This window comes from Cupressus sempervirens, chromosome 5, assembly GCF_028749045.1.
Source record: "Cupressus sempervirens isolate cs-2001-9-10 chromosome 5, ASM2874904v1, whole genome shotgun sequence".
Lineage (NCBI taxonomy): Eukaryota > Viridiplantae > Streptophyta > Pinopsida > Cupressales > Cupressaceae > Cupressus > Cupressus sempervirens.
The window spans coordinates 610,029,273-610,055,004 of NC_143122.1; the positions used below are offsets into that span (position 1 = coordinate 610,029,273).

The window sequence follows — 25,732 nt, forward strand, 5'->3', positions numbered from 1 at the left end:
GTAGCACGTGGTTCCAAAGTTAAAAAACTAAAAACTGATGCCCATTTTATTAAAGACCCAGTGATTGGGAAAATCACAGCAGATTTGGCCACATATGAGCAAAAATCTGAATCTAGAGAAATTGACAGTGAAGGCTTCAAAGTTACTTCGGTTGAACTTGGGACCATCAACAGAAATACAAGCAATAACTTCTTTAAGTTTTCTGCTAATCATATGTTAACCTAGTCGGAAAAAGATAGCAGGGAGAAAAAGGAACTCAAAGCCTTAGTGGTGACCATGGCTGCTTATATTGATTCATTGATGAATCTCGGGGCCCTACCAGTTGTTCAAGCCCCTCAATCTTTCGACCCTAATTTTGCAGACAGCCAACAACTGGTAAAATAGATGCAAAAGGGGAAGCTGCTCTCGGATGCAATGCAGGATTGGGTGAATTCCATTGTTAAGGAAGGTAATAAGTTCATCCTAGAATTCACCACTATGTATGTTGAAGGGGAAACGCTCTTGGGAGAGATTCAAAATCTTATTCCAGGGTGGGAGACCGAACGGAGTGAGTGTTAGGCTATTGTGTTTTAGATGATTGAAGTTGAAAAATTTGGAGTGCTTAAATTTCTAAGTGAGAACCCTATGAAAATTGTGGATTCCAGTATGTTGTTCATCATGAAAAATAACATGGGCTGGAAAGAATCGATCTACAAAGAAGCTATTAAAGAAATGCAATCCATCGAAAGCAAGATTGCTAGGATGCATGAGGAGCTTCTTAAAGATATGAATATAGTGAATCCTATGGGAATTGTACAATTTGATGATGGCAACATGGATTCTGAAGCATTAACAAAGAGCTTCAACGATGCTATTGCAAAGATTAAGGATAATGAATCACCTACTGCTAGTGATTTCACCACGCTAGCAAATATTGAATCCATGTTATGTCTAAATAGGAATCTCATGCCATGATAGAGCCTAAAAGTCAAAGAATTCAAATGGAAAAAAGATGCTTGTAGGACTAAGCTGCTGAGTTTGAAGAACCCCCATTCCCATGCGATGCAAGAATTCATGAACACCTTCAGAAGCTGCAAATTGGTAAGGCAAACTATGGGCGAAGAGGAAAAGACAGGCGATGAAGTCTGATCGGGATAGTTACTTCCGGTCATGTTTTAGGCAACCGTTTTCAAAATTGTTTTTTGTTCTTATTGTAATTGTTTAAACCGAAATGGCTGGGCTTTAATGGAGACCTTTCGGATTTGTAATGAAACTATAAATGCTAGGGCATTGAACTAATTAGGGGTTAGAATAGAAAGCTAGAAAATACTCTGATAAATGGATACTTTTATATAGCAATAGATAGATAGCATATATATATTTGCTTTTTGAATGACTGTGTGCAAGAAAGAAGTTCTATATATATATATATATATATATATATATATATATATATATATATATATATATATCATCTTTGATCCCACTTTAAAACTTGGTGTTTGAAGTGCTTAAATCATTGTTACTTTGTGTACATTTGATTTATCGTTTGAAGATATCTGTTGTTGTTTCTTCTACAGTTCACATTGATCAATTTCTTGATTGAATATTATGAATTTGCTGCATCATCCTTTCTTTGAATGAATGGTTATGATGAAAAGATTGTGAGTTCTTTTATTTTTATTGTATGAACGAATTATCACCTCACTACCTAGGAGTATGTGAGAGTCCTTATGCGCTTTCTGGAAAAAGTGCAAAATTGGTTTTTGATTCATTGATAGATCTTTTAAAGGAAGCTGTACCTATAAATGCAGAGAGAAAACAAATAACATGAAGTTTTCTCAACTGTTGTGAACATTTTTGTACTTTCCAAGTCTTGGGCATAGAGAAAATTATCATTGTGTAATTAGAAAGACAAATCTGTTCACTAACAGGAATAAAATATTATTTCTGCAAAGAAAATGGGATACAGGACATTGATGCCAAGGGAGAGATGAAATAATAAAGGTATATGTTTTAGATGCAAAGAGCCATAGGAACGAGGGCACAAATGCAGAAAAAGGAGCTAGTCTAGAGAATTGAAGTAACACAAGATAAAGAAACGGCACATAAGAAAAAAAAAGTACAATCAAGGAGATGTCAATAACATCCAAGCAGAAAATAAATGGAGATTTAAGGAGATTTAGCCCTAGATGTGACAACAAACTAGAAAGTTTGTATTAGCCAGTAAAGCAAAAAATAGTAATTAATATATTTATGTAAACTTGATTTAAACATTTAATGAACTAAATAAGGTCATTCTTGGTGAACATCAAAATCTTGACTAAACGTTCTTGCTGCGTGCTGATACATTCTTGCTGAGTGTCAAAACTTGATAAAGACATTCTGAGTGCAAAGCTACACTTAACAGAGAAGATCATAATTGCTACAATATATCAAGATATGTTTTATATTTTGAGTTATTTTTTAGTATTTTAAATAAAATATTATGATCTTCAGATTTGATAAAATATATCTTAGTATAACCTCAAGTTGAAATTACTGTCTCAGGGTTATTGGATTGGATATCAACATGAGACACCACTCATATCGAAGGTTTGAATTGCTTGAGGACAAGCAATATTGGGGAAGGGTGGACTATAATGTCCCCTTTCTGGAGTATAATTTAATCATAAATTATCATGAATTATTCGAAATAACTAATATTAAATACAAATTGACAAAGAAGTAAACACTATAAGAAAATCATAATTCAAATAAATAACGAAAAATATAAACTAATAGATAATAAAATAAATAATATAATATAATATAATATATTATTATGTTTATATTATAGATCGTTTGCAAACCTTGTGCTTATTTGAGAAACAACATGAGACTTAAAAGCTTATTCAATCTACAAAGTAATGCAAATCCAAGCTCCTTATGGGCAGACACACTAGAAATAACAATTGGAAGACCACTAGTCACAAGTTAGAATCCACTTTTTATAATGAGACAAATACAACCAATGGAAGACCAAGAGTCACAACTTAGAATCTACCTTTTTACAATGAGACAAATACAACCAATGGAAGACTAAGAGTCACAACTTAGAAATTCCACAAAGATGTCCCTCGTTGGATTTGAACTAGGGTTTCCACAATGAGAACTCATTGCTTTAACCGATGAAGCTAAACCCCTTGGACATATAATAATACATATTAATATGTAATAATAATATTACAGCACATAAATAATAAGATCTTTTTAATAAGGATGACCAAATCAATAATAAATAATAATGTTAATAGTACTAAATATAAATCAACAATAATATTTTTGGCTGTTATATTGATATGTGAGAATTAGAGATTGTTATTATTATAATTGATATGATAATGGCAATTAGCATCAAAAGAGGTGTTTATTATACACACCAATTATTACAGAGACCCATTTCATTTGTGATACCTCCTTCAAGGAGAGATGTCTAGGCAATTACTGAATCTGGTAGCCAATGATGTCAAACCAATCATTAAATTGATTAAATATGGAGAACGGTAGCCAGAAATCAAATGTTCTTGACAATGTGACCATGTGAGAAATGACAGATAACATGGATTCATACGAATTGTAACTAATTTAATAAAAGACCAATTATAGAGGAGTCATCAATTATGGGACGTGAGATTCATTGATGAATATACAGGTGATCTCAAATTAGGATTAACTGAATTATAAATCTGGGATCCATTAACAAGTATGAGGGATATCAGTCAAATTCCATCTGCACCTTCATTAGCCAGTTTGTCAGCCCTGTAGTTACCCTCTCTATATATGTGATTGTAAGTGACTGTTTTAAAGGATGCTGTGAGATCCAGTACAATGGATAGTAGAGACTGCAATTTGCAGTTTGGCCTATTACAATTTTTTATTGCATTTATGATAACAGCTGAATCCCCTTCAATTTACAACTTGTCAATTTGCAAGTTCCTGCATATACAGTCTCTGATCAGAATCAATTTCTAATTCATTTTATTTTCTTCAAATATGAATAATGAGTTTTTTTTCCCATTTAGATGTGTTGTATGTCATATTTTAGGGTTGGGGGATAAATACAGCTTTTTTGGGAATTATAAAGAAGCCAAAAAAAGGTTCCAAAATAATTAAAATCTCCAAATACAGCTGAATGACAAGCATACAAGTGAAATATGTCCCGGGTTCATTCAAGTTTGGCCAAGCCAAACCCATAATCCATGGACGGAACCTTGTGTAGAGCCACAGATTGGACTTGGACCCCGAACTGGGTTCGTACTAGATTGGGACCTAGAGTCTACCAAGAGTCAATTTGTAACCGAGCCTAATTATTTTATTCCTCATTACAATGTTGGTAATTTTTTTTTTATATGCATATGTTTGGTAAGAGTTGGATTAGAGAATTTTATGACAGACTGTGACAGTTTGTGGGAGATTTTAGTAGTTTGAGATGGGGGGAGTCTCTTTTTGTAGTCCTTGTCAACTGTATTCAGATGCTATTTTAGTATTTTACTTTATAGCTCTAGGATTTATTACTTTTAACTATGCTGAATTTATCTCTTTCCTTCAATCTACGATGAATTTGCCTATTTCCTTTTTTATACATACTCTAATTTCCATTCTTGTTGACCATTCAAGGACATCAGTATGTTATGTTTTCTCACCTCCTTTCTAATTATAATTTTTGCAGCTATCTTCTATTCCTCAGTACCTTAATTATGTTGAGGTTTTGTGTTTATATATCACAATAACTATCTGAAACTGCTATAATAACACCTGTTTTTATGTTTATGTGAGTTGAATTCACTTTTTTTTTGTGCAATGAATTTTTTAAGAGATATCATTTGATGCTATAGTATTAGTGAAATGATGATCTCTCAAACTGAGAATGGAAAATGCCAGAGATTGACTAGTTATTAGAATATACAAAGTGGATGCTGAACTCTACCCAGATGTCCTCTATTTGTGAATATTGATCTTGCTATATATCTTATTTAAAGTTTTCATGACTATTGATGTCATTTGGGAAATTTCACACAAAGTAAGACCTAATAAATACCAGGTTATATATGACCACGTGTAATTGGAAAGTCTGATTGTGCATACAAACAGGATGCAAGATGGATACACAAAGATTTACTTAGAGCTGTACTTTTGGGAAAGGTTCTTCCTTCTGGAGTAGAATTTCACGTTCCAGGGAAACATGCAATAGCTCATCATTTGATGGCAAAGTGGATAACTGAAACAAGATTTGTGGAATGGGCAGGAGATGATATAGAAACTGTTGAGATTGACAAAGGTAATTATTTATTTCTCGTTTTTTTCCCTATTCCTGTCCTCTATTGTAAATCCATGGAGACAATCAGGATAAAAAAGGAAAAATTTCGGAAACTCAAAAATGCAGAAAATCTGAAAGAAGAGAACTGAATTTTTTTTACCTGATTGCCTAGAGAGAGAAAATAAATGAGTGTATGCCATGAATTTTAAAATATGCTTTTTTCTCATCATTACCAAATTGTTGAGTAGAGTGCACAATGTATAGTGCACTACAATATGGTTCAACTTCAAATGTTTTGACCTCAAACTCAATTACTTGCTTCAATTAATAATTGTCAAGTGGATGGAGCCAATGAAAGCTAGCCTCTATTGGAAACAATCCCCTAGGGACTGCAGTTCCTATTAATGTAACTCTATCATTCTGCTCTCTCCTAATTTGATTTGTGTTCTTCATCAAATAGCTTGGTCTCTCACAAGAAATCAAAATTATCCTTGTCAGTAAATGGTTCCTCTTCATCTGTGTTCAATTTAGAATTTGAAATGGTCTCTTAAGGTCGATTGGCTGATTGTCCAGGATGCTTCTTGATATGATAAAATTGAATGCTTTAGCTTATAATTAGCTATACAAATTAAGTATTCTTATGGTAAATTTTAGGAAACCTATAATTAGAGTTGACAAATGGAAATGCAAACTTCCCTTACATTGATGTTTTCTTTTGTTCAATGTAGAGGTTGTGGTGTACAGAAACTAAATCATTCATCCACTATTAAGACAAACTAGTTGTGTTTCTTGGTGTGTATGCGTTCAACTGCAATCTAAGAAGACTCATCTCTAGATGGACTACAGGGATGGCTTTGAATGCTCATTCGCCATTGTTGGCATCTTTGTCAAAATAACTCCATTAGTCAGATGGCTAAGAACAAATTTTATCAGCATTCTATTCATTTAGAGAATTTCAACCGGAATCCGAATTGCTTCTACCTTACATGACAGAAATAGTGGCGAAAAGTCCTTTCCCTTTTGGTATGTTATGATGGCCTACCAATCCTATGATTCAAGGAGAGATTTCCAAATGCAGTGGAAGATGCCTTCATTAATTTGTTTTGTGAGTTTGAATGAGTCACTAGGGAATTACATTACATTTAGGAGGTTAATGACATGAAGGGTGCAATTGCATTCAATCCCATCGTGCATTGATGAACTCACATATCAGCATATACTTGCCCCTCAAATGGTCCATTCTCACCCTAATGGCTTCTTTGGGCAATATCCATTGCCTCATACATGCAGTGCAATGTGGATTTCTCCATTGACTACCCACAAAACTTTAACTAAGCCTCCAAAAATAGCACAATCTCCTCTACCTCAGTCCGACAAAGTATGTAATTTTTTTATTTTGCCACAAGTTGGCCATCCATGGTATCACTATCAACAAGCCACACTCTAACCACTCGTTTAAAGAACACAATATTTTGTAAATTCAGCTTTTGGTTACAAAGAATCTACAATGCAAGGAGGTGGTGGCAAATCTCATTGACCCTAGCTGGAGAAGTTTGTGTGACTCTAGATGAATTTTATAATGGTTTTGGCCTTGTGCAATTGGATCTATACCATTGAGTTTTACTAATGTCTTTCAAGATTAAATTGAAACAATGAGCCACACATAGACTCTAAAACAAAGTGGAATGCTTGTCTATTGACATTTTCTAGGAGGAATACAAGCAACAACATCATTTGTAATAAATTGGACCATAAGTTGTGACCCCACTTCAGCTATTTCCTCATCAGATAAAATGGTCCTTGCATTGATTTGATTCAAATTGTTTCATCCCTGGATTTCAAAATCATAGTGCCTAGACTTGATAAACCAAGGAAGTGATGAGCATAGTTCCTCTCATATGGCCATCCATTTGACATTTACATGCAACCTGTACTGGTCCCATTCCTTGTGGTGATTATAAATGTATATTGTGACATTTGAGGGTTCTTCCAAAATTTACCTCACGGACTTTTAGCTATGTCCTCTAAATATGGTCAAGGTAGTGGGGAAAAAGGGGTCAAAAAAGTGATTGATACCTTTCTTGAACCTCTTTTCTGATGCAGGGTGCACAACCATAAGTGCACTTTATGGGCCTTTTCTTTGTTAAGCCACCAAACCACTAATTCTTCACTCCCACGTTTCCCAATCACTTCATAATTTATATTACCCCTCCAAATGCTCTACACACCCTACACAACTTCTCTGACTTCCTAGGTCTTTGATCAAGTTAGAGCAATTTGGTGCTTTAGGGACAATTTCCCTCAACTAAGTCAAGTTATGGAAAACTACCTTACACCTTTCACTCCTTTAAGCTAATGATTGGAACATCATTCCTAGGGCATATGCATGAGGATTCAACCATTAGTTGGGTTAAAAGATACCTACAAGACTAGGCTGACCTAGAAGCAATTAGGTGACCCTAAAAGGAATTTTGACCATAGATTTCAAAACTTCCAAATGACTTGGCAAAAAAAAATACAGTTTTGAGCACCATTTTGGACCTTCTAGAAGATTCCAAAGTTGTAGGATCTAACTCTACTCTAGCACCCCTTCACCCCTACTATGTTCAGAGACCTAATAGGCCTAATTAGGCTTGGTTAAAAAAGCAAGTCCCGAGGAATGGGTATATAGAACCAATCCAACACTTCAGAGATGTACTCCTACCTCAAAATGTTCCAAATCCATCATTTACCAAATCACCTTACTCCTTTTGCTTGACTGTTCACACAAAAACACCATTCTTTAGGTTAAATACATGGGCTTATTTAGCCTAGGGCTCAATGGAAAAAATAGTGAAACGACACTTCTTGTCCCGAGCCTTAGGAATCTTAAAATACACATCCCTAACTCGCATTTCCTAGGTGACCTTGGAATTTCACTCCCGAAATGTTAAGTTAGGGCTCCATCTTTGCAAAACCCTTACGTTATGAGGGTTTCAGGGCTGTTTGTACCAAAACCAATGGGTCTCCCTTTAATGACCTCCAAATGAATTCAAACCAAATGCATATGAGAGAAGACTCACTCTACTATCTTCCCATAGAGATTGATCTGACACACCAATCCATATAGGGTCGTACAATAGAGAAAAACAAACCAAATTGACAGGAAATCAATGTTGTTTCATTTAGTAACCATCAATTTCGTACAACCTCCAACCTTTGACCCCATGGATGGGTCCAATATGCCTAAGTAGATTTGTCCCAATGATCACAACTGATTTTTGAAAAGTTGCTTGACAACAATTTTGCAACTTTTTGGAATTTTTCTTCTATAAACCATTTATTCATTCAAACATGCTCCAGGACCTTTTCTAAGGTCTTTATTAGATGAATCATCATAAAACTCCTATAACACCCTATTAGTATCAGCCCTAACGTGCTATTGGTCTAATGAGGTCCAAGGTTTATAAAGGCACCTTTGGGACTCTTAGCCTTACAAAGTGGACCAAATGATTACATTAGATTGATCCAATCAATCCAAACCCTTATTACATCACGTTGACCCTTGTAGATGCGTAGTTTGCGTGAGGTTCCCTGCACCATTTTCTTGTGACACATATGCTACAGTAGTATAAGTTACAACTTGCACTATATTTCTAATGTCTGCTACTAACTCAATTTCCTTCAACATTAGACTCATTTTGTGATATCTTTACCTTGATAGTGGTGTCTATGGATTCTTAAATCTCCATCTCACCATTCAAAGCTACTCGAGAGTTGATGAGGATGTGGCATCCTCTATATGTACGTTCATATGAACTTCTTGTGAATCCGAGCTTGCATCATTAATTTTGATTTTGCATTTATAATAGAATTTTAGATAAACGACTCACTTCACTTATGTGGAGAGAGCACTCATTTTCTTGCCTTGTGATTACCACATTGAAATGAAGGTTTTTGTAATGCTAGGACTTAGCACAAGCCTTATTTGTTTGCTTGTACGTTTCCATGTATTATACAATACCTTAAGCGAAGGTTGTGTTCGTAATGAACCCAACTGGCTCACGCTACCAAAGATATGCTACTTCCAAATCTCAAACTCAATACTAGAATATGCATTAAACTACTCACGTCTAATTATGTCAATTACCACAAATTTCAGATTAATTTGGCAATTAAAGTCAATTCAATTCTTTTCCATTTATTCCACTTTACAGAAATCACTAAAAGCAATTACAATTGAAATGAACAACTACCACTTTCAGTTATTGGCCTTGCACACTAGACATCTGCAGAATAGAATTCAAAGATTTTTATAACAAACAATGAAGCTGAATAAAATTTTGCTTGCCACTGCTTCACAAACTTGGCCTATTCTCCTTGAAAATTAAGGCTCCAAACAGCCATATCATGACCAAAGACTTCCATTAGGAGATGTAATATGCCGATGCCAACTGGTAACGAATTTGCAGATGTAAATTAAAATGTCCAGCACAGTATGATCGACATCCAAACAGAGGGCAATTCTAATGCTGCCATCAGGGGGTTAACTCATGCTCAGCAAAAATTGCTAATGCCACAGAAAGAGACTAATGGCGTTGAAGTACAGTCCCACAAATGCGACAATACCAGGAGAAGTGACTCTTAGATCAGGTATCTCAGGATGTCTAGTTAGCAGTAATTGTGACACCAAACTGCAGGAAAAGATTGTGACCAATAACAGTAAATATCTGGGCAGTGAAACTGACTTTCTTTAATAACCCAAACTCAAATATTAAACACACCGATTAACAGAATTATGAGCAGCAATGAGAGATACAATTTACCAATTTCTTCAGCATAAATTCGTTCAATAATAGACCAAAATGCAATGCCCAGCAGCGGATTAAAGGGCTCACAAACCAATAATCCAAAACACAAAATTTCCCCTCAACTATGTTTTCTTTTCAGCCACAGTTGCCACAGTAAGAGAAAGCGCCAAAATCAGATCAAAACCATTATACATTAGCAATTGAATTCACCAAACTCTCAAACCCTCACAAAGACAATAAATAGCAATAGACAATGAATGATCTATTTGCTTCATGAAGCCTTCTTTTATGATGCAGCTTGGCTTCATTCATGCACCTTTCATTAAAGTTGCTTCATCAACACACCTTTTAATTAGAAGCTTCCATTTAATTCTCTTATATAAATAACTTACTAACACTTGGCTTCAGGAAGACACTTTCACTTAGAGGCTTCACATTCACAATTCTGTTTTATAACATGAAATAACATAAAGCACTTTAATAACAATGAAGCCTCATTAATAACTTAATTAATATGAACTCCATCAATAATAAGCTCAATCATATGCGGAAGACGACCAACTATAAATGCCAACACTGCCCTGCCAAATATAGCACTTACCTAAAATAGACTTACTATAAATAGAAAGTCCACCTGAGAGACTCTCAAAACTCACTGTCAATTCACAAGGGTCGTGGTGATGAGCTAACCTTGGCAACTGCAGAAACCTGCTAAAAATGGGGACATTACAGTGTTATATGTAATGTCCTCTTTTTGGCTAACTCAGAAAGCCAGGACAATTACCTAATTTCTTCTTCTTACTTTGCCAAATAATTGCAATTAAAACCAAGTAAAGATGTTACACATGACATCAATTTCTATTTCTGATTATGTATAAGAATATGTGCAAAATTAATATTAAATGGAGAGCAATGTCAAGTATACAATTATTAAGTGTGCTATGAATGTTATTGATTTTATCACTTGCAATGATAAAGGAGTGATGCTATGTCTGATATACAATATGCTTATGCAATCAATAGTATTGCTTATCCAATTGGATTGCTATATCTGATTGGTCGATCTGATTATGCAATGCACAGATATCATTTAACATTGATAGTTTGCTGCTTCTGATATGTATTTGTAATCTTGCAACTTTAATGATAGATGCTATTTCTGATTTATACCTCATAACCCTGTGATGTCTCCAATTATCATTTATATTTATTATAAAGTTGTTTCTGATATGAACTTATAAATATGCAACATTCAGGCCATGTCTAGTTACAATCTTTAGATCATATGGCACCAGTTATTGCAAGAGGCAATTTATTCAAATAGTACTGTAACGAGTAAAAGAGGTTATATTTGATGATCTTGAATGAATCTCTTAAGACCTTCCTCTTATACCTTACCAGTCCATTGGTTGCAACTCTTGGAGGAATACGAGACATGTCCTTCCCTAACTAATGGTTACTTTCAATTATTAATTCTTCATTGCTCTTATCACAATAATCATTCGAGTCATTTTTTTAATTTTATCAACTGCCACTATCCACCTATTCACAATATGATTACTGTCTTGATTGTTTTATCCTTCTGATTGTGCCCTTCATACTGCCACTATCCACCTATTCACAATATGATTGCTGTCTTAATTGTTTACTCCTTCTGATTGTGCCCTTCATATCAGAAATGAATTAGACAATGATTTATCTTGTCTTTAATTGATAACACCTCTGAATTCTTCATATCAGGAATCAATTAGACAATGATTTATCTTGTCTTTAATTGATAACACCTCTGAATTTGGTGACTTATTTAATCATTACTTACAACCATAAATTGCTTTATCAAAATTTGTCTCTTATATACTCTTACACGTTGTTTGAAAATGTAGTTACTTGGCCGCCTACTGATTTATGTAGCATTGAAGGTTATCAAACTGATCATCAATCCTTGCCTTCAATGGTCATTGTGCCATATTTTATTCGATATTGATGACTCTTTATACAAGTTGCAGTTCTCTCATTTATATTTATCGATACTCCACAAATATTGATTGCTGTTAGCTGGCAGCCAATGTTGAATGTTGATCCATGCTCAACTATTTATTACCTTTTGATGTGAGTTTTATTCCTCTACAACATACATAATTGAATGCTCAATGTTTCAGAGGGAAATATCAAATACTCAATCATCTCTTGAATAAGGTCATCTCTCATGCTAAGCTTGCAAAGTAAGATCATGAAATGGCTTAAAGGTTCCTTTTGTTGTGGATACCGGCTCAGTTAAATAATGTGATTTGCTGATAATCACTCCAGGAACTTACGCTGTTTTTCAAGATTTCACAATGCATTTCTAAAGATTTGGATTTGCAATGTGCAATAAAAATGCAATTTTTTGAATTTTCAACTCTTGAAATCTAATTTGAACTTAAATTTACTCTCTACTTCTACTCCTGACTTTGAATGCAAGGAAGCATAGATGAGCTTGGCCTCTGCTAGATGCAATCTTGTCAGCGAATCCACTCCCCTAGTGCCAACTTCTAAGGTATAGTTAAATGGTTTTCAAATCAATATTTCCTCTTCATTCCTTACAAATGGATGCAAACTAAAGATTAGATATCAACTGAAGTTAAATACTATCAATTATCGGCTAACCATATAAGGTGAACTTACAATCAGCAATGCTAGTTGTGAGTCTTTAAAATGTGTATTGAAGGGCATTGAGGTCTACTGAGCTTGGTTTTGTAGAGTCTAAATTGCAGAAGGATTTGTTAATCCTTGTCATTTGGGCTAGTCCTCTTAGTTTTATTATTGGAGTTGGCTTCTCTTTAGAATTTGTTGAAGAGCGTACTGGTATCTACTTCATAGTGAATCCATCTTGGGAACCAACACCTCCTAAGAGTAAAAAGGAAAAATTGGTCTTGGGGATCATGGGTGATCAAGATAAAGTCAAGTACGCAAAGGTTATTGAGCCTCTAATTTATGAACTGCAAGAAGAAATTCAAAATTCTGATTACAAATTCACAAAAATTGAGCTTGGTAAATAAACACAACTTAGTTGTCAATAGGATGCACATGATGCATAGTGGCATTACCCTCTAGAAAGAATGATCAACTGTGAAAGAAGAAAAATCAGCTTAAGGTGAAAATTGCTTTCTTGCTTGAGACCACTGAAAAGATGAAAAACTCTTCACAGCCAGTTGATCTCTCATCTTTTCTTCTCTTCTAGAGGAGTCAATCAAGTCTGCAAAGGAGATTGATCGCAAGGCCAAGGCCAAGGGCATATATGATTGGGGTAACTAGTTGGAATCACAAGGTGTGCAGGTCATTAGAGATTCATTCAGAGTATTAAGGCATGCTAGGGAAACCATCACCAAGTTGAACGAGCTCCTCATATTGTTCAACCTGCAATTGAAGGTGTTGGATGAGAACTTCAGCATTTGGAGAAAGATGCCAGATGTATATCTAGAAGTGTTGTGTGAGTACAAAGTCATTTTGTAACAACCACTTTTCCTGGGTCTTAACCAACAACTAACATATTAAAGAAATACAGTTATTACTTCATTTTCATAGGAAGATAGTTATATTAGTTACGTTCATATGAATGAGATTAATGGTTACAATTAGTTAAATGGAAATTTCATAACTAACAATTGATAACACCATCAATGAATTTACTATGAAAATTAAAATTTACACACTAAAAAAATTTGAAACCGAAATTGATCTTGGGATGCTTCTATAAACACCCAGTTTAGTCCACAAATACCACTTAGGATCAAATCACGATTACTATCAAATACCACTATATCAAAATCAAATGACGATTACCATCAAATACCACTGTATCAATTAGGGCATCTATTATTATTGGATTATATAGGGCATCACATACCACTGTATCAATTAGGGCATCAATTACCATTGAATCTTTTAGGGCATCACATACCACTGTATCAATTAGGGCACCAATTACTATTGGATCATTTAGGGCATCACATACTACTGTATCAATTAGGGCAATAACATTCAATTAGGAAAATATGGTCAAATTCATTATTCAGATGAATGAAGACAGAGATAACAATCCATTAGATAAACCTATCACTTGCATATAGTTATATTATGTGTTCAGTTGGAAGATCAACCGATCTAATTGGTTACCAATTATATTGACGAGAAAAGTTGCTTTCAATAAAAGAAAATAATTGAAATGATGATATAACTCAAACCATCTTATCTTCTAATTGAATAGGCATCATAAAAGTAAAAAACCTGTTATCAATAAATGTTTTTGAATGCTTAACTTATCTGGAACGGCTTAAACATCACACATTAAGCTTAATTCCTAGAGCAAAAGTGTTAAATAGTCAAAGTTGACTTATTTTTCACAAGCTTAATTCTTCTCTTAGTGTGTGATGTTTAAGGGTGGCCAACTTATCTTTGTTTGATGCACGTCCTGACATCTTGTGGAGAGGGGAAACATTGTCAGGGGCTTATCCTCCCAACCACGGACCTTAGACTTATCCCCACACTTTCTCAAACTAGAAAGACCCTCCCTACCCAGAATAGATATGGAACACCTTGTCAGCCACTGAGCATTCTGGTACTTAATCATACCACTCGACTTGACAACAGAGAATGAATTGGACATGCATGAGCTATTAAATATTTTCTTTTAAGCAAAAATATTTAATGTATCACATCTGATTTTGTTTCATGTTGTTGCAGATTGTTCTCTCACCTCTTCACCCTCTTCCTATGGCCATATAGCCGGGTGAGTCCTAGGTGTTAGAATAATCCAACTCTTTCTGCTGAACCGCAGCTGGTGTAAGAATATTACATATTCCAGTATATCATATCACATTTTCTATGACTTGAAAAATGATCTTAATGGCTTGCAAGGAAATATAATTTGATTCGGATATACTTCAGTAAAACAAAGATGTATGAACATGTCATGCACATTTGGTCTTGACTCGACATAGAGAGATTAGACTTATCGAATATCCATTCAATTTGCAATTCAAAAGTAATGTATAGAATTTTCATGGACACATTCCTTCCTGCTGTAAATTCTTAAATAGTTTAAAAACAAATAGCAATCTGAAAATGGAAGGCTGACCACATAACCTAGTCTGAAAAAAGAAGACGTGAGCCTTGTCTTGATTCTAAACAGCCAGATCCTTAGACGTGAGCAATCTGAATGCAAAACTCAAAGTAGATATGGATTACGACTGGTTTGAATCACTTGCAACAAAAGGGTAAAAGAAAGAAATAACATAAGAGAGAAGAGGTAAAATTGTGGGAAAAGAAAATAATATCTTTGGTCTCATCCGACTTCCATAAATAAGGAGGCATTCGAAAATATCAAAGGCTTCCAAGAAGTTGCAACTCTTGAGCAGTTAAAAGATTTGTCTTCTTGAATCACCGATATCATATGCCAAGTGTACATTTCGGCCTCTTATAAGGAAATAAATAAATATGGAAAAGAACTTGAAGGTTATAAATCAAAAGGATAATTTATAAGCATATTTATTTACTTGCACGTAAATATATTTTATTAAGATGACACCATATTAAATGTTTATCCAAGGTCGTACCTTTTAAATATGTATATCTAAATACATGTTTCATTTGGAAGATTATTTTATCTTCTTGTACACGCATTTAAATGTACGTATTATATAGATAAAATCTTGTATAAAAATAATACTATAGTGCCACCTTTATTTTTATATCTGTGTACGTACATAAATATGTATTATAATGAAGTGATGGAAATGTCAATCATAATCCAATAAAAGTATGTATTTTAATTAAATTAAGATTATTAATGTTTTTAATGTTTATCTAATAGCTCATGCATGTCTAATGTGTGTATCCTGTTATGTAGTTGCTAGGTCCTCAACTATGATGATTCATGATTCATTCCCATTTGCTCAGTAATAGTGATGCTCCTGTGCCCAATTCTTTTCTGACAATGCTTCCACCTGTTTGACGTGCTTCCTACAAGGAAATTCTCTGCAATTAAATCATATTACTATAACAAGTTATTAATCATAAATAATCATAACAGCTAACCGCCTTTTCAATTCCATGAATTCATAATAAATAATCAACTAGCATGTTATCTTCATATGAAATTATAATGACTAACCTATAATGTTCCCTGTTTAGTTCAACATGGCATTGATCATGGATTTTCCTATTCCAAACTCTCGTAGGCAAATGGTGTGGAGAGAGAGTCAATTCTGCGGATCAGATGGTCATATCTTGCTCTTGAAGAAGTGTTAAGAGGTTATATTTTATTATTATGTGTTATTGGGGCCTACATGTTATAATTTTAAGTTGAGTTGCACTTTTTATTTTATAAAATTACTTTATTATAAAAAGTGCATTATAATGAGATTTTATAAAGGATGTTTCTAGAAGTTCTAGCAACTTCTTAGAAAAGTGAATAAATAGAGGGCTGGGCCTCTCATTTGGACATGCTTGGATTTGAGATTTCTTCTACTTCTTCCATTGTGGAGCAAATTTGTAGTCTCTTGGGTCTGCAAATTATTATTTGATCTTTGGGAACGAATCATTCCCTTGGATTGGCGACTTTGAGGGTGTGAAATATCACCTGAATTGTTGCATTTGAGGAGTTGGTAATGCAGCCATCTCATTTGGACTTCATTGAGATTCAGTTATAAGGGTTTACTTTGGTTGGAATAAGGGTTTCAGTTGTGCCCTAGCATTTGTGGATTGATTAACAGGGTTTGAAGACACAGTTGTGCATTATTTTCAGACTGCCAGTCCAAGGTTTGGACCCACGTTTTTGCTCATAACTCCTAATTGGCTTGACGGATGAATTTCATATTTTAGGGGGTTATTCAGCAACCCTAGGCGCCCAGATTTATTGCTTTTGGAGTGACAAAAAACGCTGCAATATTTTTATCTAGCAGCCGTACCAGGCCGTACCTGTACGGCCCTGTCAGTTGGGTAGCAGCAGCAATTTTGTGAGTTGGTTTGGGGCAGATTGTGAGGTCTTCGTGTGGCATTAATCCAGCATTCATATCCGGTAAAATTGGAGCTATTCCAGGTGCACAAAATATTGATTGCCAAAATATTGCATGTTAAGGATTAGAACAGTCAGCACTGTCATTGCATTAATAGTTATTTCCAGTCATTAATAACTGTTGTAAAAGTTTCATCATTTGCATTCCAAATCTGAACTGGGTTATTGTTCATGTCATAACATTGCATTGTCAAAGAGCTTGATGTATTAGAAGTGCATAGTTGTGACAGTCTCTCATTGTAATCAGTTCTATTTGCTGTCATAAAATTAGAATTGCATTGGACTTCATATTTGAGTTTCATATTGTCATCTCTCTTAGATTGGTAGTGTTATAATCTGGAATTGTTGTTCATACATTATTGGCATCATATATTGAAGTTTCGTTGTACAACAATTAGTAATATTGCAGCCTTATTCGGTTACATGCCAACTGTTTTGACAAAATTCCTAAGTCTAGTTTGAGGATTTCAGTGGCCTTTATAGTAAGGGTCTTTACATAACCATCTTACCATTTTGCAGGATTACAACAAATTTAACTGGCAATTGACTTCATGTGAACCTCAATGGCTATGTGAACATTTTAAATTGGGTCGAAAATTGGGATGTAACATAGTTGCTCTCAGGATATGTATTTTTAGTACTTGAACTTAATGAATAACAAGGAACAAGTCATTGAGGAACTTGTTGCAGAAGAGGAAGCATCTATGGATGTGTAAAGGATAGGAGTGCATGATCAACGACAATTTTGAAGAGCTAATGTGCAAGGTGGTGGATGAGGATGGTGAATTGAGTGCAGAGGACATTGTTATGATAGAGTTCATGAAAGTAATTCACCTAGAGCTTGGGGTGGATAACTTTGATTTCAGCTCAATTGATAAATTGACAATCTACAAGGATCTACTCAATTGTCTTTAGGGCAACATTGAAGAGTATAATAAGGTTGTTTTCAAGGTTGCAAGTATAGTTCGCGAGATGATTGTCATTGTGCAAAACATGGGTACACTAGACCTGTAGTTGTACATGAGTCTCTTTGCAAGAGCCTTTGAAGGCAGTTCTTAAGTGTTACGAACACTTATGATTTTTACATGCTTTATAGATAGGTGTAGTTTGGATGATAGGTTACTAGGATGAAAACAAATTGTAAATATAGGGGAACTTTCACCTGTATAGTAGCTCTATGTAATTGGATTGCAAGTGCATTAGGCTTTGTAATTTGAATAAGTTAATCTAAGATTTTGAATAAGTCAAAGGTGGTTAATGATTTCCCTTCATCTCTCCATCTTTTCCTCCACTCACTTATATAAAGGAGTGAGATCATTGTACTTTGCATATTCTATTTTATACAAGAAGACATTGCTGAAATTTCTTGTAACTTGAAAACTTTGTGTTTCTTGATGCAGAACTTTTGAATTGAATAAAAGAAGCAAGTGTTCTCAAAGTTTATGTTGTGAAGCATGAGGTTGATTGGTATATTCTAGGATGAAAACTAATTGTTAATACAAGTTACGAGGATGAAAACAAATTGTAAATATAGGGGAACTTTCACTTGTATAGTAGCTCCATGTAATTGGATTCCAAATGCATTAGGCTTTGTAATTTGAATAAGTTAATCTAAGATTTTGAATAAGTCAAAGGTGGTTAATGATTTCCCTTCATCTCTCCATATTTTCCTCCACTTTCTCATATAAAGGAGTGAGATCATTGTAGTTTGCATATTCTATTTTATACAAGAAGACTATGCTGAAAGTTCTTGTAACTTGAAAACTTTGTGTTTCTTGATGCAAAACTTTTGAATTGAATAAAAGAAGCAAGTGTTCTCAAAGTTTTTGTTGTGAAGCATGAGGTTGATTGGTATATTCTTATGTTGCTCTCTGTAAAGCCAAACATTGTCCTTGTGCCAAGGCATCCAATAACTATAAAAATCTCTCCTCACCAGGGTCCCTAGCATTCTTGTCTCCCATGTTGCCAGTAAACTACTCATTGCGCTAATATTAATTTATGCATTTCTGTGTTCTTCCTGTCCTATATTCAATAAGGCCATGTTCTTTGTGTATTATAATGATATGATAATGGTTGTAGACTATGATTAGTCATGTCATTGCTAGCTCATTCTTGTTTACCATATGGGGTAAATAGTTTAATGCATATAGACAATAGACAAGAACATGTAACACAGTAGTACTCTTCTTATTATTCGCATATATGCCGAAGAGATTACATAGTGCTTCCAATGATGATTACAACCATAATCCAAATTCCATTTCGGACGGTGTACATATACCATTCTGAAGGGGTGACTCAACCATCGCGCCCATTCGGAAATAATTAATTCTACTCGTCGGCTACATAATAATTACTGAATACATGATAATATACCCGTTGGCTATTTTATAACTTTACCGACAACATCATCCCTCCCAAAAAGAAAAGTCGTCTCCAGACGGCAATTACAAAATATCCACTCGTGCCGCTTTCTCTGCTTCCAACTCCTAGATGCACTGAGCCAAATGTCACTGTACTCCCTTCAACTGGATGATCAGCTCCTCCCAAGCTCTCTATGCATCCACTGAGATAGCTTCACGTCCAACAATTTCTCCAAGTGCCTCAAAGCATATCACCCCTCTTGAAAGGTTTGCTCTGTTGTTCTCTCCACCTTTGGCACACAGACACTCCATGCCTGCAGCAGCTCCAGGTTTCATCAATTGGTCATACTTCCCACAACTAATAACTGAAGCGATTGGGGGTCTAGGGGGCAACTCCCTCAGCGGGGTTCAGAGGCAGCGCCCCTGCTGCCAAGACCAAATTAGCACTCTCAAAGCCACACAAAACTCCATGGAACACACCATTTTTGTGATTTTCTTCCGATTCCACACTCTTTGTGGCAACTGCTTATGTTTTACTACTTGATTATGTCTTTCCCTTCCCTTGGGCATCATTTGTTATTCATTTTGAATATTTTTGATTTGTCGTTGTTTTTTTTTTTTCTTTTTTTTTTTTTGCTCCTTCCTCTATATCTTTCTGTTGTACGGCTACATGCTCTGCAATGGCGCCAAATATTTACTGTACGGGGTAAACGGCTTATTAATGCATACAGACAATAGACAAGAACATGTAACACAGTAGTAATCCTTTTATTATTTGCTTATATGCCGAAGAGATTACATAGTGATTCCCATGATGATTACAACCATAATCCAAAGCCCATTTCGGATGGTGTATATATACCATTCCGAAGGGGTGACTCAACTGTTGCGTCCATTCAGAAATAATTAATTCTACTTGTTGGCTACATAATAATTACCGACTACATTTTATAACTTTATCGACAACAATTTTGTATTTTACCAACCACGATGGCAGGATACACTTCTTTGATACCAATCTAGTAAGCTGATTTGAACTGGACTTTCTAATGCTTTATTTTTCTCATAGTATTTTTGTTGGACAGTTTGCTAGTAATGTTTTAGAGTATTTTGTCTAGAGAATGGAAATAACAACACATTTTAAATATAAAGAAACATTCTACATTATTGATCATTACAAACAACATCCAACTTAACACAAGCTCCTACCTAAGCACCCAGCCCATTCAACTTTCTGAAATTGTTACGTATATCAGACTTTTTTTCAGAATATTACTTCAATATAAAATCAGCTACAGATGTGTTGCAGACCTGTTATGAACGTATGCAACTTCAGTATTGTTCATGGCTTCAGTTCACACAAACACCTCCCCAAAAATGGTGTATGAAGGCCAGCAGCTGGTTGGTGGGTCTCCTTGCCTCTAGTTCTTCTGACATCCTCTTATGGACTGCAGACTTAGCAAACGACCCCTTCCCGGACACTAATGTCACATGCAGCAGCCAATACTTGCTCCCTGTAGACATGATAACCTAGATATAAATCGCCTCCTTTAAACAAATGCAGGAAACTCTAATACCAAACTTGCTACAGCACTCTAGACTCTTATCAGCTAACAATGATAGAACTCCAAGCTGTACAGAAGACCCAGATATGAACTAATAACGTCACAGCCAGCATGTATTTGCAAAAAAACAAAGATCTTGTTTGTACAGTTTCAATGGCAAAAGAGATGTTGGAAATAAGGGGTAGCGTCCTCAAAAACCCTCAGAAACAATCTGTTGGTTCTCAAAATCGCAGATTGGAAATCCAAAAGCTTGCCACTTCTCCGATAGGATTCTACAATCAGTTCTGGCCAACGAAGGAGAATCACCTTGATTCCCTTGCACTTCAGGCTCCACTACAACTAGGTAGTTAGACCTTCTTCTCGAACCTGATTACTTGGTCATGAGCTTTTCTAAAGCGAATTTAAGCTTTGGAGTTCTTCGGTTGGCAAAGTCCTTGAACTCAGTGAAACTGAAACTGAATGCTGAGTACTTGAAATAATTAAATGTTTTGTATAAGATTTGTTAATAATGGATTTGATGCTTGTAGGAAGGAATATATAGATTTTCTGACTTCAATAATAGAAAGACCAATGCCTCTACTCATCTGGGCAATCAAGTCAACTTCAGTGAATTTTCACGTACAACTTTATAATGTTCTATACACTTATACTGCCAACAATTTAATAATTAAGATGCGAGAGACCAAATATTACGCAATCTTAAATTAGTCCAGATTGAATTTTAACTCCTTTGGTAGGGAGACAAACTAGACACAAATATGGAAACAATTTAATATTTCACAATATTTGTGATGATTGAAATTAAAATGCTAAATGACTATGTCCACTTATCCGACATTAAAATTGCTTACAGAATTCCAAAAAATAATTACAAAGGACGATTCATCTGCTATTTAAATCTCCATGCCATTTAAAAATAAACAATGACCTTTTATTTTATAATTAAAATAAAATAATTGAATTTATAGTACAAAGTCATATTAAACTCCTTATCCCTCAGTACAAGTAATATAAAATGTTTTTTTCCAGAATATGAATGTTTATCTGTTCTCCTTTTTGAATTGATACAATCCATATTTATATTTGATTGTATAAAATGACATCTCCTTTCAATGTTAAAAATCACATCCCTTTTGCTTAACAAATTAAAGGTTTTGTAATTTAATTAGCAATAGACAGTTATATTCTCCCCCGTTAATAAATATTATCTATAAATGTTTCTTCATGGATAATCTTCTCGTGCTTCTTCATGGCCAAACACATGACAATACTCACGCCCTCCTATTTCACTTTGACATGCACGACGTTTCCGCATATGATGCATGATGTGGATTTAGGAAATGAATTGCTGCATATATGCTCTTCATCTACCATAGTTTGTGGCCTTGCGATGAAGAATTTTGGTTTTGTTGCACACAATTTCTAACTAGGATCATAGTTTGTTATTCCTTTATTTATTTTATAGGGCTTCTTGGTAAATCACCGACCAAGTATTTATGTGTTCAAAATGCATTATGGTGGAATTTACAAATGCTTGTGCAACTTTGCACTCTCCAGGTTTGTATATCCACAGGCGTTGAAGAATCCTGTATAGTTATTCCTTCTTGCCATTATTGTCCATCGTACATCTCAATCATTATTGACCTCGTGGCTTCATGTTGTGTTCAAAGCCAAGACGACATCCTTGAAATGATTCGAATGCATCTGGTTCATACACGATCTATCAAGTATAGCATCTAGTTTAAATCCTGAGGCCTCACCTTTGACTTCATCCATATACGCAAGGCATATAGACCAACGTCCATCTAGAGCAAATGATACTCGTCAATCTATGCATCACTCTTGATTATGAAAAACTTCAATCTTAGCCATGGATGACACATGTTGACATGGGACATGAATCAATAGCAATTATTAGCAATTAGTTGTCTCGATTTCTTCATGTCTTCAATGTGCGAGACCAGGAGATGAGATTCAGGCACATTAACTGATACAAATTGGTGGTATTTTGTATTGAAAAACAACTCAGTAGCCATGATATCTATGACTCTTTATGTAGATTACCGAAATCACTTGATGGTATCAATGCGTGAAGACAGGATTAGCATCTTCTTGTCGCAAAATGTCTAAACTACCGATTGTCACATGATCACCCAATGATAGACCTAGGCTTGATGGATTTGTTCGGAAACCATGAGCCACCTATTAATGTGCTATGACAAATCAGTTGCAAATCTTTATACAAAAATGCCTTTCACATTTTCCATTATGATGCCATGCGATTGGGGATACTTCAACTTGGATGCATATTACAGCAGACAATATTCGATAGGCAACTTGGTTGCATGTAAGAGCCTTCTGTTGTTACATGAAGAATGAGAAAAACTGGGGCACCCACATGGCACGTTGCCGACATAGAGAATATCTATTCACAACTTAGAAGTTTTATATGCATCTTTGTTGGAGATACTTGATCATATAGTCTTATACTAAGTCAGCATGTTCATGGTCGAAGCTAGTTATACTTATATCTTTATTTCACATTAATTGTAGTTTTATGTTTCATTTGTGTATGGATTCTATGGAATGATTAGGAGTCTGCTCATCGCAGGTCTTCAAAGTATCAATATAATACATTTAATTTCTGACTTGTCACCATCTCTAACAAAAATATATTATACTCACTAGTTGTCAGAATGCAGGGGCACATAGAAACACCTTCAAATGCTTGACATTGATTTGTAACAATTTTTTGCTCAAATGGATACTAGAATTTTGGGCTCCATCACAATGTCAGACCAAACCTTCAGAAATTCTAATCATGGATCTATCGGCCTCCAAAAGAAAATACACATCTTGTTCCCAATAAGTTGAGTCTCTTGCTTGAACAATGTGGGATGTATAGAGATGCATGAATAAAATATTATTTTCTTGTGAAGGCTTGCCCATTGGTTTCTTCTAAAGGGGGTCATTTGATTCTTATTATATCTAATAAAGTGATGTTTTTAATGAAACAATAAAAAATTAATTTAAATTGTCACTTTGTAATTATATCTTCAAACATTAAAAATATATAACCAATGAACTAGGAATCCCATGCATAATAGTTTGACATGGAGAGCTTAACAAATCACATCACCACCCATCACCAAAAAGTTCAAAATATTGCATCCTTCTCAGCATACTAAAAATAGCAAGACTTTGAATTGCAGCAAATTAACTAAATTTGGCTCGAAAATGAATTTGAGTAGATTAAATAATCTCAGGATCCCTCTAAAGTCCTAGTTAGCCCTCGGGACCACGGCATAATTGGCTAACAATTGTCGTCTATAAATATTGAGTAGCCAACGGGTTGATGTCGTCGGTAATTGTTATGTAGTTGACGGGCCCCTTCGAGAAGGTTCTCTATTGAGTAGTTGACGAGTTGATGTCGTCAGTAATTGTTATGTAGCTGACGGGCCCTTTTGGGAAGGTTCTTTGGGATGGTATATGTACAACTTTGGATCATGGTTGTAATCATCATTGTAAGCATTATGTAATCTCTTTGGCATATATGCGAATAATAAAAGGAGTATTGTTGTGTTACATGTTCTTGTCTAGTGTCTGTATGCATTAATCTATTTACCTCATATGGTAAACATTTGGTGCCACGCCCAATGGACCTGGAATGAAGGTAGAGGAATGAAGACTAATGCCGAATCAACTTAACAAGAATAGAAATAAGATAAAGAGAAAAGATGGAATACGCACCGCACAAGAAATTTTATTTTTGGTACAATAGGTCGAGCACAGACGGAGGTTTTAGTAGATTGCTGATGGACACCAAAGCACTGAGGAATTGTTGGAAGAGACTCAACAGCGGTTGAATTTGGTGGAAGAAACAAGGGAGGAATTTTTGAACCTATATACGCCGGGGGAAGAGAATCCAGATGAAAGGGAATTAACTCGCACAGCTCGAAGTGCCGAGAGAGCACAAGCGTGGAGTGAACTCTTTATTCGCGATACACTTCCAAAAGGAACAACTTCAGTTAAGGAAAAACCTTTTTCACCGAGTAAGCGACTGTTGAAAATAAGACGATTGTCCGAAACAGTGCGAGTGTGCAGAACAACACGGGAGTGCAAAACAACACGGGTACACAAGTACCTCCAACTCGAATAGTAATGGCTGAACCAAAGGAAAAATTGCCAAAGTTTGATGGTGATGGAATGGCCGATCCAATCAGACACTATAAGATATGCGAAACAATTTGGATGGTGAATGGTGTAACTGACACAGAGGAATGGGTCCGATAATTTCCAGCAACCCTAAGGGGTGTAGCAATTGATTGGTTTGTTGATGCGGATCCCCAAAAATTAACTACATGGGCGGGAGTTTAAAAGGAGTTTATCGCTGAGTTTCAATTGCTGCGTGACGACAATGAGATAGTAGCAGAAATCTACACCACAAAGCACGGAGAAAATGAAACCGTTCGTGTATATGCCAAGAAACTAAAAGAATTAATAAATAAAATGGAAAGTAAGCAGGCAGATGGGCTGAAAAAGAGATGGTTCATTGAAGGACTATGCCCGGAGTTAAGGAAGAAAATGAAGATTGTGCCGCCATCATCATACACCGAAGCATACAATTAGGCGATGGACTTAGAGAGTGAACAGAAAACAAAAAAGAAGAAGAAAAGTAGCTC

The 25,732-nt window shown here is 35.2% G+C and overlaps 1 protein-coding gene across 4 annotated transcripts in view; it reads left to right on the forward strand.

Annotated features, from left to right (window-relative positions):
• The window catches only part of LOC149557367 (uncharacterized), a 321,202-nt gene that overhangs the window by 166,353 nt on the left and 129,117 nt on the right, over positions 1-25,732 (forward strand). For all 4 annotated transcript variants that reach the window (XM_089832039.1, XM_089832041.1, XM_089832040.1 and 1 more), the window contains exon 10: positions 5,113-5,299. In XM_089832039.1, coding sequence (XP_089688165.1) covers positions 5,113-5,299 — 187 coding nt within the window. The remainder of the gene's footprint in view (positions 1-5,112; positions 5,300-25,732) is intronic.